General features: G+C 33.5%; 1 protein-coding gene across 4 annotated transcripts; it reads right to left on the reverse strand.

Annotated features, from left to right (window-relative positions):
• LOC139982390 (uncharacterized) lies at positions 1-23,156 on the reverse strand. Of its 4 annotated transcripts, XM_071995191.1 has the most exons (25): positions 22,895-23,156; positions 22,368-22,393; positions 20,303-20,415; positions 19,695-19,824; positions 18,977-19,048; positions 17,180-17,251; positions 16,448-16,519; positions 15,629-15,700; positions 14,712-14,783; positions 14,173-14,244; positions 13,718-13,789; positions 12,655-12,726; positions 12,121-12,192; positions 11,612-11,674; positions 10,747-10,971; positions 10,475-10,546; positions 9,986-10,138; positions 9,503-9,571; positions 9,338-9,403; positions 8,544-8,615; positions 8,226-8,279; positions 5,395-5,588; positions 3,477-5,047; positions 2,413-2,539; positions 1-1,778 (listed from the first exon to the last, which is right to left on the reverse strand). In XM_071995191.1, exons 3-25 carry the CDS (start codon positions 20,403-20,405, stop codon positions 1,714-1,716), a joined length of 3,612 nt encoding a protein of 1,203 aa, XP_071851292.1. In that variant the 5' UTR covers positions 20,406-20,415; positions 22,368-22,393; positions 22,895-23,156; the 3' UTR covers positions 1-1,713. The 4 variants fall into 4 exon arrangements, with proteins under 4 accessions (XP_071851292.1, XP_071851291.1, XP_071851293.1 ...); XM_071995190.1 differs by lacking the exon at positions 22,368-22,393 and having other exon boundaries at positions 22,895-23,151; XM_071995192.1 differs by lacking the exons at positions 22,368-22,393; positions 22,895-23,156 and adding an exon at positions 22,759-22,845 and having other exon boundaries at positions 10,747-10,818.
• Between the last annotated feature and the right edge of the window lie 952 nt (positions 23,157-24,108).

The raw sequence follows: 24,108 nt of genomic DNA on the forward strand, positions 1-24,108 counted from the left end.
CTTGACTGGTTAAATTTATTGGGTATCAAGTGTACTATATTGATCTACTTAATAATGAATAGTTAAGCAAGACGACTTTGCATTAATTATAATTACATTATGAGAGTGTAAAAGAAGTGACGATTTAATTAGCAAAGCTTTGCTATATCTTTCATTCAGATTAACTCACAGCAAGTACGGTAAAAAGCATGATCAAAAAGACAGAATTGAATCGTAGGCAAACGCTCTGCAGGTCAGTAATTGTGAAATTCGACAATGTTTGACTATTGTATATACAAATATTTCTATGTTAACAGCATTATCCCAATGATACAACGAATAATAAACGTGGATACAATTTAGTTAATGTTTAAGTATTCGAAATGAGATTTGATGTTGCCTAAGCAGAAGACTAACCATTTCGGTAAAGATAGGGGATTCTTCCTTAATATATAAATATGGTGCGGTGATGTATTAAAGGAACCACACGCTCTCATGTTTCAGATCCAACAGTGAACAGTGATATAATTAGTAAAGCACACGTCCTCATATCTCAGATCCAACAGGCTCCTGCGATGTATTAAATGAAACACACGCTCTCATGCTGCATACTCAACAGGTACCAGTGTTATACTTAATGAAACACACGCTCTCATGTTTCTGATCCAACAGGCTCCAGTGATGTATTAAATGAAACACACGCACTTGTGTTTCAGATCCAACAGGGTACATTGATATATTATATGAAACACAAGCTCTAATGTTGAAGATCCAACAGGGTCCATTGGCGAAGAAATGCAGTAAAGGAAAGGGTCTACGTCACATGAGAATTTGATTCTTACCAGGAAATAATTAAATTTATCCGGATGCCGTCATGTATATTTAATAGCGAAAATGACCATTTAACGGATTTATAATTTCCGTGAAGACGTTATTAAACATGAAAAAGAGTTCTCCTTACGATAAGATTTGTGATAACAGTTTCTGAATTACACGACTTAATAAACGGTGATCTGTCACCAGAAATGATAAAAAAAGATCCGAGTGAAATTGTTTTCCTCGCCTTGGTTAACTGCAGATTTTCATCTTTAGACGTCTTCATACCATATTTCACATATACATTTGTAAATTTTTCCATATAGATATATAGTGTTATATAGAGTGAATTGCATACAGGTTAGTGGGTAAACATTATATTACAGGAAATGTTTTGGCGCCATAGGCTATATATAGGCTAGTGTTATAATGTAGAGACTGGTCTCAACGTGCAGGTTCTACCATGTATGCTAAATGAAACAACTATAATTATACACAGTCTTACAAAGTAAAATGTATGTACAGATGTTTTCCGTAAAGCCAGCCCAATATAGATATATACAGTTATTTTCAAAGTTCTATTTCTGACGTATGTTCTCTACAACTGACTTTATAGAAAGTGTTCGAGTACATCATATTTTACTAAATATTTAACTATTTATTTGAAAAATGGGCGTGTGTACGTATAGAATTGTTGCAAAAACTAACCATTTTCTAACAGTTCACTTGGAGGTACATGAAATGCAAAGACAGCCATTCAAAAGGCCTCTACATCTCACGGAGAGTGACCATTTCTCTCCCATGGTGATATGTTGGTTTGAATATTTCTACAAACTGTGGTCAATGCTAATATATACATCTTATTTAAAATACAGATATGCATGAGCCTTATTAGTCATCAGTTTAGAAACGTCGTTGTTAATCACTGTTAGAACGTTTAAAGTTTCGAGCGAGGAATCGGATGATTAGAAGGAGTGCCTCAGCTGTAATTATAAAGAAAAATGAATGTCCGATATCATAACACGATATTTTCTTTTCAACAGAAGTTGTCTCAGAATGCACTAAAGAATGATCTCCAATCAAATAACACAGTTCTCAAAATGTAAAAACTCTGTTTTAAACTTTGTATTCTTCAATGTTACTCAACGTAATGGACAATTGTATTTGCAGCACGCAGATGTGTGTTAGCAGCCCTAGCGCGTGTTGGAACTTTAGTTTGAGAAAAATAATACCACGTGGCGACAAGATTTACACTTGACAAAAAGATTTAATAAAAACTCGGCTGTTATAGAAAAGCAGGAGCAACATTATGTTTTTTTTTTTCTTTCAAGAATGGTCGGAGTGTCTAAATAAGATAACAATCAAACACACTTGTACATTGTATCATGGAAATGTTATGACGATATCGAATGCAACATGCATTTCTTAATGCATATGAATTAGCCTCCGACAAAGAAGAAATATAACGATACTATCCATTATTACCAATGGAATATGTGTTCGATTCCTTGATTTCACTTTAAGGTTACAGGGCAAATTACTTTCAGACCGAAAACACACTCAGAGCTCGTTTCAATGTGATTGGGTTATGTTGACATTTATTTAAACATTACTCACCTGAGACGATAAATATGATAAAAATATCGAGAACAAAGAGACCAGTATATATTGCTGTACCGTATTCGGAGCTCACTCGTACAGACACAATCATGATATTTATAAATATCGCAGCCAAAGAAAAAAACTGCAATGAAATCAAGATTTAATCAATATAATGACTGTTCACTGACTATTTTTTGGATGACAAATGAAGAACTAGGAACCAAAATGTAATCAATACAAAGAATGCTCACTTACTAGTTGTTATATGAAATTTGAGGTATTGTGTCTATAAACTTCATATTTAACATATATTCCATTTATAGTTTCCTTCTTTTTTTTACTGACAGTGATACTAGAAAAGAACATATTTGAAATACTTTCGAGACAAATCACTCGCCTTTTGGCAGAGTATGATTACCATAATCGTCATCGTCATTGTCATCGTCATCGTCATCGTCATCGTCATCGTCATCGTCATCGTCATCGTCATCGTCATCGTCATCGTCATCGTCATCGTCATCGTCATCGTCATCATCATCATCATCATCATCATCATCATCATCATCATCATCCATCATCATCATCCATCATCATCATCATCATCATCATCATCATCATCATCATCATCATCATCATCCATCATCATCATCATCATCATCATCATCATCATCATCATCATCATCATCATCATCATCATCATCATCATCATCATCATCATCATCATCATCATCATCATCATCATCATCATCATCATCATCATCATCATCATCATCATCATCATCATCATCATCATCATCATCATCATCATCATCATCATCATCATCATCATCATCAACATCATCAACATCATCATCATCATCATCATCATCATCATCATCATCATCATCATCATCATCATCATCATCATCATCATCATCATCATCATCATCATCATCATCATCATCATCATTATTATTATTATCCGTGTTCCGTGTTCATTACACTGAATCAATTTCATAAAAGATTTGATGTTAGTAATTATAACATCTGAATGATAATGCAACGAAGATGGTGACATGGCTTTGCTTATCTGGACTTACCTGTAACCTCTGTTCAAATTTGTTTTTCATTGGACTGTATTTAGCATGAAGAGTCAGAAACAGAACCGACATCCCGATGGTTGAGAGCTGTGTCAATGAGTTATGCCATCCAAGCAGTGTAACCATCACAGTCTGTGTGACCTTCCTGGTCAACTCAATGACCTCCCAGTACCAAAACTGACTCTTGTAATTCTCACAGAGAAAACTGAACCAAACTGGGGAGTCATATTTTCTCCTTTCGGTCCCGGTGACCAGTGGAGTGGTTTCGTCAATAGAGCCACCATAACTGCAATCGAAATCGGCATAAGTTGTAGCCTGTTTGCCTTTGGAATGATATTTTCGTAGCAAAATGAACAGCGACAATGGAAACCCAACAACGTACACCGCTGTAGCAATGTATGCCGCAACATGATAGGAGTCAAGATCTTTACAATTGATGCCGTAATCTGCTCGAAGAAGAGTTATGGACTCATTGCCGACGCTGTATAATTTGAACGTAGAGCACGCTGCTGGGTATACCGCGAAAATGGAATTGCAAGTTGGTGTGTACGTCACAAACAGCACAAGGACAACTAAGGTGAACAGCTTTGAAACTGTCTGTTTGGCCCTTTGTCGAAGAGTGAGTGAGAAGAATCCGCACTTTGATATGAAATAGACTGTACAACTTAGATAAAGGTACGTGATGACTAATGCAACTGGAAATATTAGAACAATTGTAAACTGAAGCAAAGGATTTATCTCAAATTGTTCATTGATGCATTGAGGACGAACAAAGACTTGAAAGAAATCTGCAACTACCATTGATAGAAATTCACCGAAAATTAATAGAGGACCTTGCCATTGTACGTTGTGGAAAGTCTCGAATAAATCACCAATCACTTGATAAAAGCCGAGAACAATCTTTATTCTTGACGATAGCTTGTCAATCACAGATCTTTGGTTGCTTATCTTGTTTTTCTTCCAGACAATGAACGAAAGTAGAGCAACGCACGAGAGAACAACAAAAAGGAACACTACCAGCACCCATAATTTACTGGGACAAGGATGACAGGAACTCAGAACCGAATAATATCCCGATCGACATTTGGTACACATCCAACCGGTGTAACCAGCAGCACAGTTGTCGTTACCATACATTGGAAGACCGTCTTTACTGTCACAACTCCTATTTCGAGGACAACGATAAACAAACGGCATAGAGTATCCATACTGCATCGTTGTGTTATCATAGTCGTCGGTCTTAGTTTCTAGATTCTTCACAAATTTCAAGTACTGATCTGGTTTTGTATTCGGAAAAGACCAGTTCCAGTAAAAGCCGGGTAAAATTGATATGTAATCTTCAGAACAATTTAAGCCGTCGGCAATACAAAGAAAACATTCCCCAAACCGATGCTTTCGAGCGTAATTTTGTTTACATACACAAGCTCGATAGCCAGCGGATACATTTTTGTCCGTTCCTTCAGGGCAAACTTTGCATTGGACTAAAGAAGAACCGCTGCCTTTTTCTACAAAATTTCCATCGTTACAGGTTTTGCATTCAATGCTTCCTATTTCGTCTTGGTAAAATCCACCTAATCGTAAAAATGCAGAGATTAATTTAAGTTCGGGGTAGAGTAATTGAACTAGAATGGAAGATCATTTAGTCGATCTAGCATCTTAATTTTGAAAAATGTCTTTAAGTGCAGGGCATTAGAAGATATTATAAGTTAGTCAGCTGTTTAGGAAACGAAGTGATTTTTATACTTGATACAAAATAACATGCTCATCTATAAAAATAAAAAAAGGAGAATTTACCTCACACAAAATGAAATAAATGATATACGTCATATCTAAGACACAAGAAGCGGGTAAGTGGGACTAAATGGCTTTATAATTGGTTAGAATGAACTTTAGATTGAAATTCAAATGTTTACGGCACCTTTCGGACAGCCTCTACACTTCTTGCGAAATCCTCCACCAAGTGTACCCGTTGGACATGGTCTACATTCACTCATGCCTTTACCAATATTTTGGCATTCGAAGCCTTGCTTCTCATAGGATGACACTAACAATGCAAAAGTACCTTTCGAAGGAAATTCCAAAGAGGGAAAAGTTTCATCGTTGACACATATGCTATAATGAGAGAAGAAAAACGAAGGAAACAGACAGAGTGGGAGGATGTGAATGTCATCTTTTAATTTATGATGTTAATTTTATGTCAATGTTGTTTATTTATGTTACAATGTTATCATTCCGCATAATCGTTTAGTTTAGTTTAGTTCAGTTCAGTTCAGTTCAGTTCAGTTCAGTTCAGTTCAGTTCAGTTCAGTTCAGTTCAGTTCAGTTCAGTTCAGTTCAGTTCAGTTCAGTTCAGTTCAGTTCAGTTCAGTTCAGTTCAGTTCAGTTCAGTTCAGTTCAGTTCAGTTCAGTTCAGTTCAGTTCAGTTCAGTTCAGTTCAGTTCAGTTCAGTTCAGTTCAGTTCAGTTCAGTTCAGTTCAGTTCAGTTCAGTTCAGTTCAGTTCAGTTCAGTTCAGTTCAGTTCAGTTCAGTTCAGTTCAGTTCAGTTCAGTTCAGTTCAGTTCAGTTCAGTTCAGTTCAGTTCAGTTCAGTTCAGTTCAGTTCAGTTCAGTTCAGTTCAGTTCAGTTCAGTTCAGTTCAGTTCAGTTCAGTTCAGTTCAGTTCAGTTCAGTTTAGTTTAGTTTAGTAGAAAAAAGGATCAGGCGGGACACTTAAGTCCCAATCAAGGACCATAAAGAGAGAAAATAAAAAAACCGAAGACACAAACACTCAGTCCCAATAACAATGCTTTAAGTGCTTGTCCAAAGCATTCTTAAACCCATTGACACTACTTGCAAACCATTCCACTCATTCACAACCCTATTAGAATATTAATCCTACTATGTGACTTTTGGAGTTTAAGACAATGACCTATGGTACAACTACTGTTAGCAATTATGAAAAAGTCGGTAAAGGATAAACTGTCGAAACCAAACACAATCTTGGTAACCTGGATCAAGTCCCACGTAACCCCCTAAGCTCCACTGTGGTGAGATTCAACAGTTGTAACCGCCTGTTATAAGGAACACTCTTTAAGGAACTAATCATCCTAGTAGCCCTCCTCTGGACCTTTTCAAGTACATCCTTATCCTTAGCAAAATATGGGTTCCAAACCTGCACAGCATACTCCAGATGAGGCCTAACCAACTGCTCATAAAGCCTAACTACGATGTCCTCTTTCAGAAAACTGAAATTCATCTTGATCATACCTAAAACCCTATAACCTCTTTTAGCAGCTTCAAGGCAATATTTAGAAGGTTGCAGAGTTTAGTCAATGTAGATACCTAGGTCTCTCTCAATAGAGACCTCCTGTAACTCCACACCATTAAAATTGTATTGAAACTTTTGGTTGCTACCACCAATGTGCATTAACTTGCATTTGTCAATATTAAAAAGCATTTGCCACCCCTGAGACCACAAAAATGTTATCCAAATCCGTTTGAGACTTCTCAGAATCGCTTTTGGAAGATACCTCAGAATACAATTTGGTGTCATCAGCAAACTTCTTAGCTGTACACAAAATATCTGCGTCGATGTCATTTATATAGGCAACAAACAACAAGGCACCCAATACAGACCCTTGTGGAACCCCACTAGTAACGTCCTGCCAAGAAGAAGCACAGCCTTTAATTACCACCCTCTGTTCCGTATTACCAAGCCAATTCCCGACCCAAGACAATAAATTCCCATTGACACCCATGCTCTTCAACCTAAGTAAACGACGCTGGTGGGGAGCTTTATCAAAGACCTTCTGGAAATCCAGTAACACTACATCTACAGACTTCTGCCTATTGAGTGAGCTTGTTACATCTTCCATAAACTCAAGGATATTTAGTGAGACAAGACCTTTTTTGACAAAGCCATGTTGAGACTCTCTGATCAAAGACTGACTGCTGAAGTGACAGACCATAGACTTTTTAAAAATAGACTCCATGACCTTAAAAACAACACTAGTGCAACTAACGGGCCTATAATAACAGAGCTTAGACTTATCACCCTTTTTGAAAATTGGGGTAATATTAGTACATCTCCAGTCCTTAGTGGCATGTTAAGAACTGTGTGCATACTTGCTCAGCTTGAATTAAATGATATTTGAAGTACATGAGCTTAAAACTTAGACTTAAGACTAACGTTACATGTAATGAATTATTGATAACTCTGAAAATGTAGACCAGTGCATGCTTAGACGATACTTAGAAAATCAGTAAAATGGGATAAAAATCAGGCAGGAAGTGCTTTTCTTGATATTAGAAAATTGTCTTTTACTATGCTAAGATCATTGCTTCCTTCGATTTATAAATGATATGTACTAGTGAACATGTTTAGTAAATATTTGGCAAATAATTTTCTGTATTGTCAACAAAAATTACGCATATATCTATAAACTTGGGAACCGGCTTTTATGTTTTGATGATATTGATATGTTAGGAGAAAGGGTAAGATAAAACAATTAAAATTAAACCAAAGACACTATCTATGGCGATCTCCAGCGATTTTGTTCAATCAACCCAAATGAGCGCCAACGGCACCATTCTCAACTTTCAAAAAGTCGGTGCTAAATTTTAGATTAGTTCTTGGGATCAAGAAGTGCTTCCATTGTAAAACCTATGTTCACATCAACAATTAGGATTATGATTGCGTGCTGCCTTCAATTCCCTTTCAAAGATAATGCAAAAGTGAACCAAAGACACTGAGAAAGCGAATAAAACTTACATATTGTCGTTTGTAGACAAAGGTAGTCTCCCTAGTTGGTTGCAGTTCATATATCTTAACAAGACAAAAAAAAGAAGCCCTCTCATATTTCGTAGCACAAGATAGTTCTCTGTTTCATTAACATACAATGAATCGTCTTGAGCATGTCTGCAGATTTATCTCAGATGATTTTTTTTTATACTTCTTTACTTTTGTCGTTCGAATAAGGTTCCTGAGAAAATATGTATTGATTTTAGAATAAAGAACAAAAATTGAATTGTAAAGAAAAATGTATTAAACAATGATATGATCAAGCTGATACATGTTTAAAGCACTCACAAGGTGCTTCCATTTCCAACTCCGTTCAGCGCTACTTGGGAAATATTCAGGATCTTGTTCTTGTACAAGTGGCTATGGAATATAAAAACACACATCGTAACTTCCATACAGATATTATCGGGTATAATCATATGGTGTATGTACTCCTTCTCATTAGAATATTATTGTAGTAAAATATGTCATATGTCCCCATGTAATCAATTACAAAGTATATGAACATCGGAAAATTGCCTAGGAAATGCTTTGGCTTGAAAGGGATTCGAACCTATGATTTCAAGTAAGTAATCCTGTCCTCTCCCAACTGAGCTATCCAGTCCTTAGTTTATGGCGATCCCTAATAGTCATTGTTCGTTGGAATGTAAGTCAGAAGCCACAGTGAATGCAATACCGAGTAACTAAGAACCACACATCAGTTTCATCGTTTACAAATCAAACAGCTTTACAGGGAAGGGATTTCAAGAGAAATCCCGCTTTTAATTAAGTAAATGAACAATGTGATACGAGTTGTAAATTATAAACAATGCAACCATCATTACATTCCATAATAAAATATTATTAATATTTATGGAAGATAACAGTGTCATTCGAATATAGTTTTTTTTTTGTAATCAATAAATGTCAACTATCAATAATGTACAACCAGTTAGTTATAGTATAAATTCAGGTATCAACGACCCGTTAACGCGTGTCACCTTTGTCATAGGACTTGGGATAAAACTTTAAATTATATTAAAACGTTTACATATAATAAACATTGTGAAACTCTGTTTGTTCCCAAGCACGTGTATACTTACATATGAATGTTTTCGAGAGCAAACGAGTTGTTGGAAACATTCGAGATGTTATTCGCAACCAGGTATCTGTATTAGAGATCAATAACGTTAATAATTCATAACTTTACAAGGATTTTGCAGCACTCGTCTAAAGCTTAGATGTACAGAAAAATAAAGTTTACTTACAAACATGTGAGATTTGTGCCCAAAAAGGCTCGTTCTGCGATGGAATGAATTAGGTTCCTGTTAAGAACTCTGCAAAAACATAATAGAAAATGATTACTGTGGAAGCATCCATTTATCTTGCAGGCAGATGAGAGTAAATAACATGTACGGGCATTTCATCCAATACTACTCTTGTAAATTCCTTAAGCAACCGTGTTCAAAATAATGAATGTGGTAGCGGAGCCCAACGATCCTTAGTAATATACAAACTTTGAAACTTCAAACTACGGCAACTAACATATAGTATTCTGTCAGAAAGCGTTACGAAATCTTTTAGTGAAGAACGTATTTGATGATCTGCTAAATGTGTGTTCCATAGTACTAAATATATCACTTAAGAAAAACTTGAAAAACTTATATGTGTGTGTCTTTTCAACTATGTCTAAAGAGACTAGCTTACAACGATCCATTTGGTATAAAATCATGATAGCGTTGAATTCTTACAGGTATGCTAAACTGCCTAATCCCTGGAAAGTATCATTCCATAGAAAAGTAAGATTATTTCTATGCAGTTGTAATATCAACAGCCCGTGATTTCCACCGTAAGCACTGAAGAGTCCCCTCGGAATTATCGATAGACTATTGTTCGACAAGTCCCTGAATATTCGAAAAAATGAAAAAGAAATACGATTTATAGGAGCTAAGAGTACATATATGTATTGCACTGTTGTAAGGAGACACCACTCATCTGTGAAAAGTAACTACTGCTTAACGGTGTCATCACAACTAACACATGGAAGAATACATTTTTACTAGTAATATTCGCACACGATCATTTTTTAAGCCCAAAGAAAATATAAAGTGCAATTAACATTTACTGCGAGTAAATGTCAACAGTGGTCGATAATATTTTTCTCTGCTAAGAAAGATAATAATACATTGGACATTACGCTCACCAGTTGCCGCAATGAATCAAATATACACTGAACTTACAAACTGAATGTCAAGTTGATTGTCGCGAACAGCCCGGCGGGAAGAGATGAAAGATTGTTTCCATAAAAGGTTCTAAACGAAATAATGAGTACATTTCTTGTGAAGAAGGTCTCAATATTATAATTCTTGTGAAATCTTCAAGGAAGATCGCAATATATTAGTTTGTGTAATATTGGGTAATATTAATGATTTGCCTATTTCAAATATAGACAACCGAATTTTGTTAAATATGAAAATGAAACCTTATAAAGCAAACAGCTGGTAGAACTTACATGTGGTGAACAAGGTTCAAACCAAGCAATGAGGTATTCGATAGAGTTTCAATTTTATTGTTTGAAAGGTATCTGTCGAAAAACAAATGTGTTTGGTAAAAGTTAGATAAAGATAATTGCAGCAGCAGCAATAAGTAAACAAGTGCACAAAGAGTTTGTAAGATATTATTACTCACATGTCGCTCAGATTTTTGAGAGATTGAAACATGCCTTCCGGTATGTAGGCTATGTTATTTGAAACAAGCATTTTAAAATTAAGAGAAAGAGGTAAACCGAAGGAATATGTTATTTGCCCTAGTTGTAAAGAGGTGCGTCATTTTATATTGTGATAACGATTATTGCAAACAATATTTCCATGAGAAAAGTGAATCTGTAACACACAGTGCTGTTAAATACAATGACTATCATCAACGTAATATACAACAGTATCTGTGCTCCTGTTATTCTTAAGCATCCCTCATAACAACATAATCGAAAAGATAAGTGTGCACCGCTATTTGTTACCGTGTGAACTTCGTTAGACATTTGGACACTTTTAGATCAGGTACATGCTGATGGCAACGTATCAGTCAATGTGATATGAATAGGCGAAAAGGTTTAACAAGGTATGAACTACAAGAGTATAAGGCAAACAATCCTTGTCTGACACAAATTTCTCTATGCGTGGATTAAACATCCCTGTGACACATATTATACTATCTCGCTAATTAGCAGCAGGCAATTATATTTTACCACTTTTAGATCTCTCAGTGAGACAGTTAGTCATATGTGGGTTTTACAGTATGTTAGTTTATAGGAATGACGCAATATTTACATTTCACATAAATGGAGTAATATAGATACACAGCTAAAACTACTGTCTTACAATCTTTTAGTCTCGGGGAAGAAGTCCGCAGTTGGTCGTGCTATATTGTTATCACACAAATCTCTGTTGGAAGATAAAGACACCAAAATTAACATTCGTTTCAAGGATTGGGAAAAAAACTTCTTAGTATGCACACATGTCAAAACAAATCGAGAACCACTACTGCTTATCATTATCAATGTCCAACTTCCTTGTACATTTTTCAACATTTTGAGCACATTGTATGTATGTACATATATGCTGATATCAAACTTTGCGTTGAAAATACTGGTGCATTACCAATCGAAAAGGCATTCGAAGCTTAAATATATCGAAGAGAAGATGATGTGTGCATGTGTATTAATTTAATATACCGCATATTTGTATGATATTTTATATATGAAATAACAAGCCTTGTGTAAATCATCTACAATCATTAAATACCTGATAGCAGGAAGTCAGAAACTAGTGGCAACATCACGTGTATACAACAATGCTTACTGTTAGTTCTTAGACATTGAAGTACTCACAAGTGTGTTAACGAAATATTTTTAGCAAACATAGATTTCGAAAATGTTGTCAATTCATTTTCATGTAGTTTTCTGAAATGACAAAAGGAGAAACAATTTAATACGACCTAACCATCAACAAATTAGCCACCATAATCACATTTTCATGCGGTGCCACCAGATATGATATTTGTCCAAATGGAACTTACATAATAATTGTACAAAGCAAGTACGAAAATTAGTGTAAAAGATTAATTGTTATTTTAAACATGGTATAAAAGTAATGTACATCTAGGTACCTCTGAAAGATCTAACAGTCATGAGTTCTGTTTTAATCATTTCAAAACTTTGACCTAGTAGACACATATAAGTTTTTTTGTTTTCATTTCTTGCATTTCCCTTCACGATGTGTTATTTAACACATTGTACACAGGTACCCAGATATCGCTTGCATTACAAATAAATTGTGAAAAATAATATTTTCAAAGGAATAAAGAAGAACCCTATGATGTTTTAATTTTAAACGACTTCTTGTTTCCTTTTCCTGTTTCTTACAAAACTTTCAAAGCTTCAATTTGTCGAAAACAGTCCGGCGGGAGATGTGTTATTTGGGTGTTGCAAATTGACCTGTCAGAGAAAGAAAATCATAGAATGTTGCTAAGCGATTCATCAATTGAATGTTGCTAAGCGATTCATCAATGGAATGTTACAAATTATTTTAAATTTACTACAGAGTCTGCTATAATATCTAAATCTGACGAAGAACGCCCGGAGTGAATGGCAATTGAATACCTTCTACTTGAACAACGCGTCCGCTCTCTAATATTTCAACATCATTGTGATTGTTATGTCAAGAATTTCTGAGGTACCTTCTACATTTGTTAATATTGACCAGCTACGAGGGTTTCTTTTTTCCTTCAGTATAGGTGTTTGGTATGTACTATTTGCAGGGCTCACATTTAGTGAGTATATGTGCTGGTGTGTAGAATTAACCAGGCTCACATTTGGTGGGTATAGGTGTGTGATGTGTACAATGTACCGGGCGTGTGGATGAGACAAGTAACTAATGAGCAGTGATTACTGTATTAAAATCGTAAGAAAATTTCAAACATGGCATTGAAGCAAGACTTTTAACTTAAAACAGTTATAACTGTAGTAACAGTGTTATCTAAGTCATCGTTATGCGTTAATGATAGTTGCAGGCAAACCATAAAAATGAGCATCAAAGAAAAGAGAGAGGTGAAGAGAGCGTGGACCTGAAACCGCTAACTGTTATGTGTCTGGTGAAATTGAGTACCAGATATACGTATGCAGAACATGCGCACATGTTTTGTGTCTTTTATCGCTGTCTTTCTTACTCTTATTTATTTTGATTTATTATGATTTTTTGTATGTATATTTGTATGTATATTTGCACGTGAAAAAAACAAAATAAATCAAATCAAATGATTCGAAATGCACGGTAACACGTGTTAATTTTCCCTTTTCTTGGGTTTTGTTGAGACTTTGAGCAAATTACTATAGCATAACTATATTTTCTCTCCATCAGTCTCTTTCCCTACACTAAATAGAGCACAAATGCAGAATCAAATATACTTAAATTTAGTAAATAACTCACACAAATTTCAATTTTGTAGTGTTATCAAAAATTCCATTCGGTAGACTCGTCAGACTGTTATACGACAAATCCCTGAGTAAAAGAAACATTTGTCATTAATTGACAGTGTAAGTGTGTTCCACATAGTTATTACAAACAATTCGATGTGAGCAGAGCATCGGAATTATTAGCAAAATGTTTCTGTAATATCGGTGATCATCATAATTTCATCATGATTATCATTGTTTTTATCATAATTATTATCATTATCATATTCTTTATCATTATCATATGTATAAAATCCCAGTGGAGGCTGAAATTTTTTTCACTGTTCTTGATTTTCCAACTCATTACGATGTTCATTTATATTAATATATATATATATATATCTATTTATATATGTATATATATGTTTGTATATATATATATATATATATGTATATATATATATATATATATTGAAGTAGGTTACTCACAGTTCTTTAAGGTTCGAATTTCCATTGAAGATGTCTTCTGAGAGCTCTTTGATGTTGTTATAACACAACCTCCTAAAATGATTAAGATACAAAGTATTCACTTAAATGCAATTTCTTGCGCATGTTATGAGCATATTTACATACTTTGGTCTTAAAGCTTCATAAAAAGTTAATTACTTTTACCTCTCATTTGATATTAACACCCAATTGTGTCCTTATTTGTTCTAATCTCTACTTTTATATACCAATTCAAAGAACTTGTATTGTTAGTATGAGCAGTTCGAGTAACATGTTTTTTTATCAGATAAATGATATGATCTGTTCATATTGCCAATACGACTGATTTTATCAAGAGTTTAGTGAAGTATTATTATTTGAAAAGGTCCGCAAGGTTGCTGAATATTAAGAACATGTGCTGGTATATTTCCTTTCTAAATTCGCGGTTCTACATCAAAACGTATAAGATGTTCGACAATAAAAATAAAGAGAGTGGCATTACAGATATCTGCCAGCATGCAATTTACTTAATATTTTCTTACAAGGTAGACAAATGTACAAGTTTCTGGAAAATGTTTTTGGGTAATTGCGTCAAGAGGTTGTCGTTGATATATCTAAGTAAAGAAAGGAACAAAATTGTATGTTACCATGACAGAAATCCATATAACCTCACACAGAACATACAATGAATACAATCATCACTAATAAAGTGATAAATATGTGTTGAAAATAGTTGTTATATTGATAAAAAAAACATATATTGCATAGTCAACTCGCTCCTAATCTTGTTATGGTAGGAAATATCTGTGTTCGGTGCTTTCAGTAGCACAAAGACAGAGTTAAATGTCTTACCCTTTTCGGATGCAATCAAATTCAAATTAGCAAAGCATGTTGTTGGTTTTTTTTTCTTATAGGCGTAGCAAAATCGTAAATATTATTGTTGTTAGCTTTAATATTTCACTCAATAATCAAATAAAAAAGATAAAATGAGAAATAATGCAAGCATTTAGGCTGACGAATACATTCCTGAGATATTCTCATAGTAATCAATACTTCACTTTGAAAAATAAAATTCTGATAGTTAATATTACTAGATTTTTCAATGCAGATATGATAGACTTACAAGTAACAAAACTTTTTTTCGAAAATGCATAAACTCATATATTTTTATATATATAAATATATATATATATATATATATAGATATATATATATATATATTTATATATATATTTATATATATATTATATATATATATATATATATATAGATATACATATATATCTATATCTATCTTTCGGTCTCGCTTACTTTGTTATTTGTTAGTCCATCATACCTGCTGTGACATATCAAGTGATATTAACTTGTAGATTATATCCAAGTGACGAATCGATTACTATGATAATATCTCAGGAATATTTTGTTAATCCTGAATAATGAAGCTTATTAAATAACTCACAACAATTTCAAGCTTGTAGTGTTATCAAAAAGTCCTTTCGGTAGACTCTTCAGGTTGTTATACGACAAATCCCTAGAAAGACAAACATTTATCATTAAATTACAGTGTCAGTTTGATTAATGTTGATATTTTAAACCACTCACTTTAGACAGAGTATCGAATTCATTAGCAAATGTGTCTGTGATATCGGCGATCATTATCATTATAATCACCTTCATCATCATCGTCGTCATAATAATCGCTATAATTTTTATAAATATCGTTATTATTATAATTATCATGACAATGGCGATGATCACGATCATGATCAGTATCATTGATCTATTTTATATAATTAGGATTGTGAAATTTCGTCGATTGTGTCATTTTCGGTATTGTATTTCAATATTAAAGATGTTTTTATAAACACACACACACACACAAACACCAGCACACACACACACACACATATATATATATATATATATATATATATATATATATATATATATATATATATATATATATATATATGTATATATATATATATATATATATATATATATATATATGTATATATATATATATATATATAATTCCAGATAAATGTTAGGAACTGTTCATACTGTCAATACGAATGCTTTGAAACATGAGTTTAGTACAACATTAGCATTAGAAAAGTGTCGCAACTTGTTGAATATTCAGCACGTGTGTTGGTGTCTTTTATCTACTTTGGGGTCCTACCTCAAAACGTATATGATGTTCCAAAATAAAAATGATAATTAAGAGAGTGATATAACAGATATCTGCCAGCAAGCAATTTCCTTAATATTTACTTACAACAAAGACAAATGTATAAGTTTCTTGAAAATTGTTGTGGGTAATTTCGTCAAGACGTTGTAGTTGATATGTCTTTGTAAAAGAAAATGGAAACAAACTGTAAAAATGATATGTAACGATGATAGAAATCCATATTACCTTCTAAAGAACATACCATATATGCAATCAACACTAATTAAGCAATAAGTATGGGTTAAAACAGTTTATATAGTAATAAAAACATGTATTGCATAGTCAATTTAATTCTAATCTTGTTATGTTACCAAATATCCGTGTTAGGTGCCCTTAGTAGCAGAGTTAAATATGTCTTACTATTCTATAATGCTATCAATTTAAATTGAAAATCATGTATTTGGTTTGTTCTCAAAGGCGTAACAAAATTGTAATCATTAGTCGTTAGCTATACCAAATCATTAACTAATCAAATGAGATAGAAAGAAGACAAAAAATTATTACAAGCATTTAGGCTGACAACAACTTTGAAACATCATGACATATGTTAAATATTAAAGATAAACCAATTATAGTCATGAATAGCTTAAATTAAATTATACATGATTGTATACTACTTTTAGCAGTAAATAAAGAGCTGTCAAGATACATTATCATTTAATTGTGGTATCATTAATACTAAGTAATGAAGTAAACCAAAATAAAGTTAGATGCTGTTATGAATATACAAAAAAAGAAGACAACTTTAAAATTTAATAAATGTAACGAGAGTATGCTTACAAGGCTGTTAGCTGGGTTGTGTCATAGAATGTTTCCTCGTGAAGCTCTGATATCTTGTTTCTTGAAATATTTCTGCAGAGGAATTTCAACAATACTGGTTTAAACTAATTCGTACATATGTTCAGCTAAAATACAAATACTGGTTATTACCACTACCAACAGTACTGTCAGGTCCGTTGTGCATTGGGTATATTTTGTTATTGTCAGGAATGGTTTGTATAGATGATGAATCAACTAAAGTGGAATTAGACACTATAATAGCAAAACGTTGAAAGATTAATGAAAAGTAAAACAACCGTTGATAGGTTTCACTTCAAACACTGTTTGGATTTGAATTGCATTTGTTTTATAAGTTGTGAAGGAAAGAAACATTCGTTGTTATTCTACGAAACTGTTACTAACGTTTTATTGACTGTTGCTCTTTTTTTTATAAACCCAATACCACCAATGACAAATCACTTGCACATCTGTAAAGAAGCCTATGCCACGTTAAGAGAGGCCACTGTAAATTGCTTGATACGTTTGTACTGTGAATAACACAAAGCCATTAATCAGTATAAACTGAAGTGTGTTATAAAACCGTGACACGTGTAGAGTATCGAAGTCATTAGAAAAAAAATCTGTGATATTAAAACGATTATGATGTTCCACAATAAAAATAATAAAGAGAGTGACATTGCAGATATCAGCCAGCATGCAATAAACTAAACTATTTACAAAACATCGTCATCGTCATCGTCGTCGTCATTATTATCATCATCATCATCATCATCATCATCATCATCATCATCATCATCATCATCATCATCATCATCATCATCATCATCATCATCATCATCATCATCATCATCATCATCATCATCATCATCATCATCATCATCATCATCATCATCATCATCATCATCATCATCATCATCATCATCGTGATCATCTTCACACCATGTAATCATGTGTTATAATATATGTTATTGTTAGGAACGGTTTGTAATAGATGATGAATCAACTTAAGTGGGATGAGACACTATAATAATCAAACGTTGAAAGATTAATGAAAAGTAAGATAACTGTTGACAGGTTTCACGCTTTTTTTATTAAATAATTATCGCACTTTCTCTCTCAAACATTGTTTGGATTTGAATAGCATTTGTTTTATTAGTTGTGAAGGAAAGAAACGTTCATTGTTATTCTACGAAACTGGTACTAACTTTTTATTGACTGTTGCTCTTTTTTTTTGGATAACACAAAGCCGTCAATCAGTATAAACTGAAGTGTGCTATAAAACCGTAACACATGATAGACCTGTCAGCAGATGCTACTGTGGAAAAAAATACTAACATACTAATTCATTACCCAAAGACTATTTTACGAATGGCTGGTGAGGAGTCAAAGCAAATGTCCCTAAATGTCTGACTAGTGAGTGTACCTTGGTTAGATGGGTCAAATGACAGCTTTTCAGCGTTTTAAAGTAAACTGTCATCCGCTTGTTGTAAATATGTGAACGAAATGTTGACGAAACCTTTAGAGATGTCTGGTTAGTCCAGTCAATCATTATGCATAGGAATGTGTGTTTGATCTTTTCCGTTTAAAAATAGGTCCTTCTCAGCAGCAACTGACACGTGTTAATAAGTTATTACACACATCATTTTCAAGTTTAATTAGTGCATACCTTTAACAGTATAAAACTAATAAAGGCATGAAAAACGGGTGAAAAGGCAATAATTTTGTAGTTGTTGTTGAAGGAAACAGAGAACTAATATATTGTTAAGATATAAATCAGACAAGGAAACAGTTACTTACAACAAATTTAGAGAAGTGGTCAATCTAAAGGTGTCCTTTGGAATCAAACTGAGGTTGTTTCTTGAGAAGTTACTGTTGAGTCATTAGAAAATATGTAAATGAATACGGACACCTCCAGCCTTTTACTTTTGTGAAAGATTTAGGTTATGGTATGTATATTCAGCTGATAAGAGATGAACAGTGTAATAAGAAATGCATCATCATATATGCTACAAAGATGTATTGATGTTTAAAGACTACAAACAAGTGATTCTTAATAAATAAAAACCACATATACTTTTAGAATATTATTCCGACAAAATTAATACACACACACACATATACAACAGGGGTGCATTTTGTACAATCATAGCACTGGGTGATACGCCCTCATCGGTAGTTATAAGAAGCCAGTTTATACGCTTTCACACACACCGGTAAAGTCACTGTAGTCGAGTGATCGGGACTTCGGTCTGTGACACAGACAGGGATCGAATTCTACCTTAGCCTGATAAGTTCCTTTTTTTTACCGTTTATTCAAATAAATTGTTGTTTGTCAACCATTCCATAAACTGGTCTGTGTGGGGTTATTACATTATGTATAACGTACCATGTATGCAGTTACTATCCATGTTTCTTTTAATTTCTGGAGAGTTTGAATGAGTTGAATAATAATTAACCATTAAAGATGTAAAATTACTTTCGCTGAAGAAACCATTAGAGAGGTAGACGTACTTACGCAAATGTAACATTTGATGGAATAACCAGTGACAAGTTATGCAGTTTTCTTCTAGAACAATCAACACTGTAACCTTTCCTCGTTTCGTTACATCTACAGATTCCTTTGGAACCGCAAGCATATGGTAGTTCTAAAGATTGACAAATCAAAATATCATGCACTCCGTAAAGGTAATTATGTTTTGCAATTTTATCGAGATTTGGTATTTATTGAAACGTGATATATATTTACTTTATTTTTAAGGGAAAGGTATGCTGAAAAAAAACATATATTCGAGTCATGTGATATTAAAATAAATGTTTATTTTTCGGCAACTTTGCACTCCCTCAGAACGACCATTAAATATCCCTAGCTTCCAAGATATCACAGGAACTGTACTCATGTGTATTTTGCCGATTACCAGCACCCATTTTGAAGTAATTAACTTTCAATCAGGTTTCTTAAAATCACATTATATATTAACTTAAAAACAACAATTTTAATAATTGTTGCCATGTTGTGTATAACATATCAAAAGCATATGTTTATTATTCACTGAAAATATAATTGAGTCAGCAAGACAAATGAATGGTCACGTGTAAACTTTAGAAATACAAGAAAACCTTTACCATTGGTTTCAGACGATATATCGTAGCCTTCTTCTGCGTCGTTAGTCACGGCACTATTTTCCGTCACCAATATCAGAAATAACAGACTCAAGGCAATCTTCATTTTAGAGATTCTATTAAAATGATAACATAAAAAAGACTAAGACCCTCACCACGACGTGTCATATATGGCATATAAATAACAAATGACCCATAATTGAAAATTAGTACTGTTTTAGAAAATGTATTGGAACTTTCGGGTAATGCTTGTGTATTGGCTATCAATATGGGTAGACTGCGTACTGTTTGTCACAACTCATCAATTTAAAGGTGGGGTAGTCTGTCAGGATTCTCCTGTTACTCATACCATATTCAAAGTTGCCTGATGATCGCTCTGTTTTAGAATATATATATATATATATATATATATATATATATATATATATTATATATATATAAATATGTGATAAATATATCTATACGTCCAATACGTCCAGAGGTTCGAATTTGTCACCTGTATTGAACAATACTATAGTTCTGTTTTTAGTGACGTAATTTGCCTTACTCTATATATCAAACATGGTGCTATCCCACTCGAAATCATTATCATTCCTAGCGCAGGACCTCGAAAGCGATACATTGAACCGAATCTGTTAAATGACTTGGAAATAAATGACAAATGAAAAGGAATATTTATCTATAACTGAAATTGTAATAAGTTGAAAACTCCAAAACAGTGAACAAACTTCCAGTCTCTACCGGGATTTGAGCCCAGGCCCCCGCTGTATGTACGGACACCCCCAACTTTCATATTCGGACAACCCTAACTGGGCATTGCGTCTTTGTCATGATAGTATTTATTCCAACGTATTTTGACGGCTACAGAAAGTGATTTCAAAGCAAGCCGGAATACATATGTATATATATTTTTATGTATATATATATATATATATATATATATAAATATATATATATATATATAAATATATATATATATATATATATATATATATATATATATATATATATATATATATATATATATATATATATATATATTGTTAATGTTACCTAATATTGTCAATGAACCAAAATCTCAAACTTATTTGAATCAGGAACATGTGTAAGCAACAGATATGGAAGTCAAAAACAAAATTGGAAGATAAAGCACATGATATAAACCTGCACCTTTTTTCATACGGTTAACTCACTTTAACGTGACAGGCAATGAATGAAAATGAAAACAGGCTAAATTGTAAATAAAAAAAATAAACAATGAAGCATTATTAATGTGAAAGGGGAAGTATGATGTTACTGTTTCATATCTTCTTTTACAGCAACTTCCTTGAAAATTCAACAATTTATAAGCTGTCAGTACGTTTTACATTGAATATAGACACGAGTCAACATGGTTTGCGAGAGAAACAGCGTGTCTATAATAAAATATTAATTTTTTAATGGCACTTGAATTCCATATTTTATATCCTAACTTATCAGCATATATCGACTAATGTTTGACTTTCAAAGACGATTTTTGAAGTATGTATTTTACTTCCCCTTGCAAGCAGGAACTTGCAAAGAAGCCTCATTGGCTTATCAAAGCCGCAAGCTGACCAAAGTCATTATCTTAGAATCATTTTTAACGTCTATGGATATGAATTTCTAATTGTCAACAACTCTGTAACTGGACGGCATACATTAATCTTGGAGTGACTCGAACTGGGGACCTTATGATTAGAAGGCACCGGCGTTAACCAATGGGCTAACACTACTTGTCTTTGCAGAGTTGTAGTAAAACTATTACAGTTGTAAAGTTGTTTAAAAAACTGTTATTTAATATTCATATGATGTCACGTGCATACAAAACAAAACAATAACAGAGAACTATGTCCCAGCATTACTTCCAACTAAAATGTGAATGTCCAATGAAAAGAACATATTCAATTGCTGATCTATTGTTATTCAAACTGAACTGTTACTGTTAAAAGTCAAATTTTTATATTGAAAATATGATTAATAACCGACACTCATCACCAATATTCTCTTTGCCAGATTGCTCAATTAAAAATCAGAGTATAAAACTTACCTAACAATTTGTTTTCCTTTAGTCTACTAAACATGATCAAAGAAAACGCACAATTTTAATTGTTCATGCACAAACAGTGAAATAAGTAACAATCGCAGTTTACTATTATAACTGAAATGACCGTGACGAAACATGGTTGAAATTGAGCAAGCGCTTGATGATATGGATTGTTGACAATTTTAATTACTATCGCCTTTGAAATGCTGACGATTGTCTTCTTGTCAATGCATGTTTGTACCAAATCTTCCAACATTTTACTCGCTTAGTATTTTTTCTTTTGTTGTTATTTCTGCAACAAAACGTTTACTCCGATAATTGCATAACTTTAAGATTCATAGTATTATAATTTATCATATTTATTGAACAAGAACGATTATAAGGAACCACTCACCTGGTGAATTTATGAGTGAGAACCATAAGTCATACAATAAATGCTCTCGCAGTTCCAACACATGCACTGATGAGTGGTATATTAACATATGTTTAGCGAAAGTAAAACACTTATTAAAACACCAATTCAAACTTACCTTTGAAGGAAGCACTTAAGATGGGCAATTGTTACTTGAAGGCGGATATCGATGTAGTGATACAGATAGTGTAGCTTGTTACCGCAACTCGTCAACGAAATTCAACATTTCTTTGACAAGGATACATATACTGATGTCTCCCCCTTGATTATTTCAACTTTTCTTCCCCTTCTTTTCTCGACTACCATATATCGACACGATGACAGCTACTGCACACTGTTTTCTCCGAAAGTGAAAGATATTATGTCGACCACAAAAACACAATGGAAATGTACTTTCATCCGAAACACAATAAAGGTTAGGCAAAACAAGAACGAAATGTTATGACGCTTAGATTGCTTTCTCCACAATTTACATACGTTTGAATAACCGGCTACGGGTATGGATGGAAGAACCCCCCCCCCCCCCACACTCCCACTAGATCCCGATCCTCCACTCTTGTGAATCACCGCTCCGACAAGTGAAATATGTGCTGAAATAAAAGCCGAAGCTGTTAAGTCTGTATAGGTTCGACAGTGTGTTATACGAAAGACGTGTTACAGAACTTCACCATGACCTATTATGAACCCAAAGGACACGATTAACCCAAAGCTCACAACGATTCGCAATATCTATTCTGGAGCAAACATTGTGTGAATCTATTCCGATATTCATTCAACTGTCTTGTGGACAACCTACACAACACTATAATCCAATTGATCAGGAAGGATTAGATTCAGAAGGGTAATCAGTTGCCCCTAAGTATTGTTAGAAAGTAAAACTGTAAAACACAAAACTGTAAAAAAAACAGAACTGGTTATTGATGTTCTGATTTCAGTATTCATTTACTGCCTAACTCAAAAGTCTTTTGCCTCACTGATACAAATCTATTCGATGATTCCACAGTGTTTAAGAATGTGTTTGAGATTGAATTGAATTGAATTTGAATTTATATCCACAATCGGAAATTCGGCTTTCCACAGGTCGTAAACGAAAAAGACTAAAAGGAAATAAGAAAAGCAATAGTATAAGTATCAATAGACTACGATATACATACAGTAATACAAACATATATACAGCAAGTCCTAAAATAAGAAACTTATCTTCTCACTTTTGAATTAAATATTTGGATAGAATTAGGCACACATGATAATCTATAGCGTGGTGGGCGTAAACGCAATCCAGAGCGGTTGTAAATCTAGTGTTCAAACAAAGGGTGTGTTGGGTCCTGCCTG

The sequence above is a fragment of the Apostichopus japonicus genome, chromosome 16 (assembly GCF_037975245.1).
Source record: "Apostichopus japonicus isolate 1M-3 chromosome 16, ASM3797524v1, whole genome shotgun sequence".
In the NCBI taxonomy this organism is placed as follows: Eukaryota; Metazoa; Echinodermata; class Holothuroidea; order Aspidochirotida; family Stichopodidae; genus Apostichopus; species Apostichopus japonicus.

Bases quoted from the DNA above. Each gene is read 5' to 3' on its own strand.
- LOC139982390 (XM_071995189.1), bottom strand. From the start codon at position 22,784: ATGGTTCTCACTCATAAATTCACCAG. The intron at 17,252-18,976 runs GTAAGTAACTGT...ATTCCTCTGCAG, and splicing joins ACCACTTCTCTAAATTTGTT to AAATATTTCAAGAAACAAGA. The intron at 13,790-14,172 runs GTGAGTAACCTA...TCTTTTACTCAG, and splicing joins AATTCGAACCTTAAAGAACT to GGATTTGTCGTATAACAGTC.